We start from the raw sequence: 3,359 nt of genomic DNA on the forward strand, positions 1-3,359 counted from the left end.
TCCTACTACTAAATAGATAGACTAAAATTCCAGAAAGTGGATTCCTTTTCAAGATAGCTTATTGGTATGTTTAACATTGGAGGAATAGGAGAACTTGAAAAATAATTTGTTAAACCATCACAATCATTGACTCCAATTCTTAAATTATGAATATAATTATTTATATATAAAAATAACTTAGTTCTATTTTTTCTTTGATTAAAGAAACAACTTCTATATAAGTAATTAGATGATAAACATATTCAATAGGTGCTAAATTATTTTTTAATCCAAAACACTCAATACTTTAAGAAACTAATTAATATTTATTTCTATACCAAATTAACTATTAAGTTATTAGAACTGAGTGTTGTTAGCTTGATAATTAATTAAACTTAATTGAACTAATATTTTACTATTTTAATTTTAAAAATAATATTTGATAATATTCTATAAAATATCTACTTTTGCAAAAATGATTTTTTTATCCTATTTTATAAAACAAAATATTTCAAGTCATTTAAACTTGAATTGAATGTATAGCATTCCATGTAACCAAAAAAGTGTATAATCTTTGTATTCAATTTAATTTCACATGCACTGGTTAAAAAAATTTGATACTTAACACAGAATTTATTAATTTCAACAACAATAATTCAAACAAATTGTAAACTCAGCTTCCATGAACCATCTTTTCTATTCTGTTTGAAGAATTATTCACTCAGGTAATATGAATCTGTCAAGTCTATGTTCACCTTCTAGATATTTGACCAAAATAATGCAGTTGTTAGATATTTCATCCCCCATTTATATATTAATTACTAATAATAGTATCAATTAACAGGTAATCAATGATTCCATAAATTTATCTGGTATTAATAGTAGTTATTAAAAAAATTCAGCAATAATTTATCCAAAAAAATCTTCAGCAGATACTCTACTATTACAACCTTATTAGCTAAAATCATATCTTATCACTTTTCAAAACCTGTGTCAATTCTTGTAATAGATTTTTTATTTTTTTTTAGAAGAGTGAAAAGTTATGCCTTGAAGGAAAGGAAACAAACATAAAAACAAAACAGAAACTAAAATTATAATTAAGGAAACAAACCAGTATTTTCATTTATCCGGTGCTGTATTCACTTCCTTCTTCTTCATTTTCTTCTGCACCCAAAAATCAAAATCTCCCCTTTTCAACCCAATTTTCGCCATAAACCCTAGATTCACCGAACCCACCGACAAGGAAGGAACCCAGCGACTCAAAACACAGTTTTTCTGCTCCGAGGTTGTCGGGTGGGGGCATGGCCATGTGTTTCCTTCGAGGAAATTGACGATTTTGCAGAACACCGGGTCTTGTTTCGTCTGTGGGATCAACGTGAAGGAGGGAAAGTAACGAGCTTTGGGGGCGAATCGTGGTGAGTTTGTAGAGTATGCATAGATCTGGAGCTACGATGGCGTGGAACGTGTTCAAGTTCTGCACTGCTCTGCGAGGATTGGGCTCGATCATGATTCTGTTGGTTCTTGGGGTCGTTGGTGTGACTTATTATGCTGTTGTTTTGACCAATTTTGGCCCTGCTTTGTCTGCTGGAGGACTTGATTCTCTTGTTGCCGTGCTAGTGTTGATCTTGTTTCATAGTTTGGTAAGCTTCTAGCGCTGATTTTTGTTTTTGAATTTTGTGATCTTTAGGTTTTTCAATATTTTGATTTGTTTTATGGGAAATTGAGTTTAAGTATGAGAGATGTTTGTAAATTTGTTAGACCTTATCTTGTCATAGCCGGAAATAGTTAGCATCGTGATCGTTTATTTGGTTTATATGATGAGCAAAAGTTTGTTGCTTTAACTATGTTACTAAAGTGAGATTTTTGAGAAGCAATGGAGCATGATGTTTGAAATGTGCGTGTGGAAATTCATTTTGACTTTGGCCTTTTGTCGGATGCTGGAATGCGGTTTAAAGACGTATAGTTAGTTATGAGGCATTCATGAAGTTTGGTTTTTTGAGGCATGATATTGTAATTTGGAATTTTTCTCTTGGTTGAGCAGTTGGTTATGCTGTTGTGGAGTTACTTCTCTGTCGTTTTTACTGATCCTGGGAGCGTTCCTCCTAACTGGAGGCCTACAATTGATGAGGAAAGAGGAGAGGCTGATCCGCTGGTTGGGACGGAGTTTAGTAACGTGCAGGCTGATCCCAATCAACGGATTCGGTACTGTCGGAAGTGCAATCAGCTCAAGCCACCTCGATGCCACCATTGTTCAGTTTGTGCGTTTTATTGCTTGCAAAAGTTTCCATTTTTTGTATTGCCACGTGAAGATAAGTCAGCAAACGTATGATGTTTTTTTGGCTTTATACCAGGTGGGCGCTGTGTTTTGAAGATGGACCACCATTGTGTGTGGGTAGTCAACTGTGTTGGAGCTCTAAATTACAAGTATTTCCTTCTCTTCTTGGTATGGATGCCTTGGTGGGAGTTATTGTTTCATTATCTGGTTAATACTTGCGTAAATTGTATTATTTCTGACATACAATGATGTCTTTGATTCTTTGAAGAGCTTTGCCAATAATCTTGTGATCTACTCTGTTTTATATTACGCAGTGTTTAAATATTTTTAAGTTCGAAAGTAGAAACATACATATACTAAATTACTTCTTACCTGGTTGAAAATTTCCTCTTCGGTAGTCTGCAGTGTTCTTATATTCTTCCAATTAGCCTTACTAAACTTATTTCTCTTCAAATTTTGAATTGGAGGGAGCTCTGAATTTGGACTATCCTAATGGTGTTATGCTAATAGTGTTGGATTCGAGGGGAACTTATTTATGACAACACCGAGTGGGTAAGCTTAAAAGGAGATTATTGTTGACAATTGTCATGTTTCATGACGTGAGCTAAGCTATACTGTTATTAATATAATTGAGCCATAAGGAGTTGAAGTTTTATGATCTCCCTGTTGTAGTCATACAGCTTGTCAGAAACAGCCATAAGGAGTTGAAGTTTTTCATTGCTTTTGATTTGTCACCTTGGGTGGCATAATGGATGATATTATTTTCTTAAGTTTGAAGAGGTGAAAGAAAGATGGCTTCTTCTGTCTGAAGCAGCAAAGAACTGATACGTTTTTGGTCGTAGCATTATTTGCTTGGTATTTTCCGTGTGACCTGTGTTAAGGCTAATTATTCAGTAACCTTTTTTATGCCATTTATACTTTTAAAAAAGATGACATGGCTTTGATTGTGTTTACACTGTAATAAATGTCACAATAGTATGAAGTATATGATAATGCATAAGAATTCTTCATATTTTTCCTGTTGCTATTTGTAAATTTGTTCAATTTATATATATATATATATATATATATATATATATATATATATATATATATATATATATAT

The 3,359-nt window shown here is 32.8% G+C and overlaps 1 protein-coding gene across 1 annotated transcript in view; it reads left to right on the plus strand.

Moving 5' to 3' along the window:
* The first annotated feature begins 1,057 nt into the window (after nucleotides 1-1,057).
* LOC106779445 (probable protein S-acyltransferase 14) overlaps nucleotides 1,058-3,359 on the plus strand; it is a 7,439-nt gene continuing 5,137 nt past the window's right edge. The window contains exons 1-3 of the mRNA XM_014667546.2: nucleotides 1,058-1,619; nucleotides 2,021-2,237; nucleotides 2,331-2,422. Coding sequence (XP_014523032.1) covers nucleotides 1,410-1,619; nucleotides 2,021-2,237; nucleotides 2,331-2,422 — 519 coding nt within the window. The 5' untranslated portion in view covers nucleotides 1,058-1,409. The remainder of the gene's footprint in view (nucleotides 1,620-2,020; nucleotides 2,238-2,330; nucleotides 2,423-3,359) is intronic.

This window comes from Vigna radiata, unplaced genomic scaffold (genome assembly GCF_000741045.1).
Source record: "Vigna radiata var. radiata cultivar VC1973A unplaced genomic scaffold, Vradiata_ver6 scaffold_281, whole genome shotgun sequence".
NCBI lineage: Eukaryota > Viridiplantae > Streptophyta > Magnoliopsida > Fabales > Fabaceae > Vigna > Vigna radiata.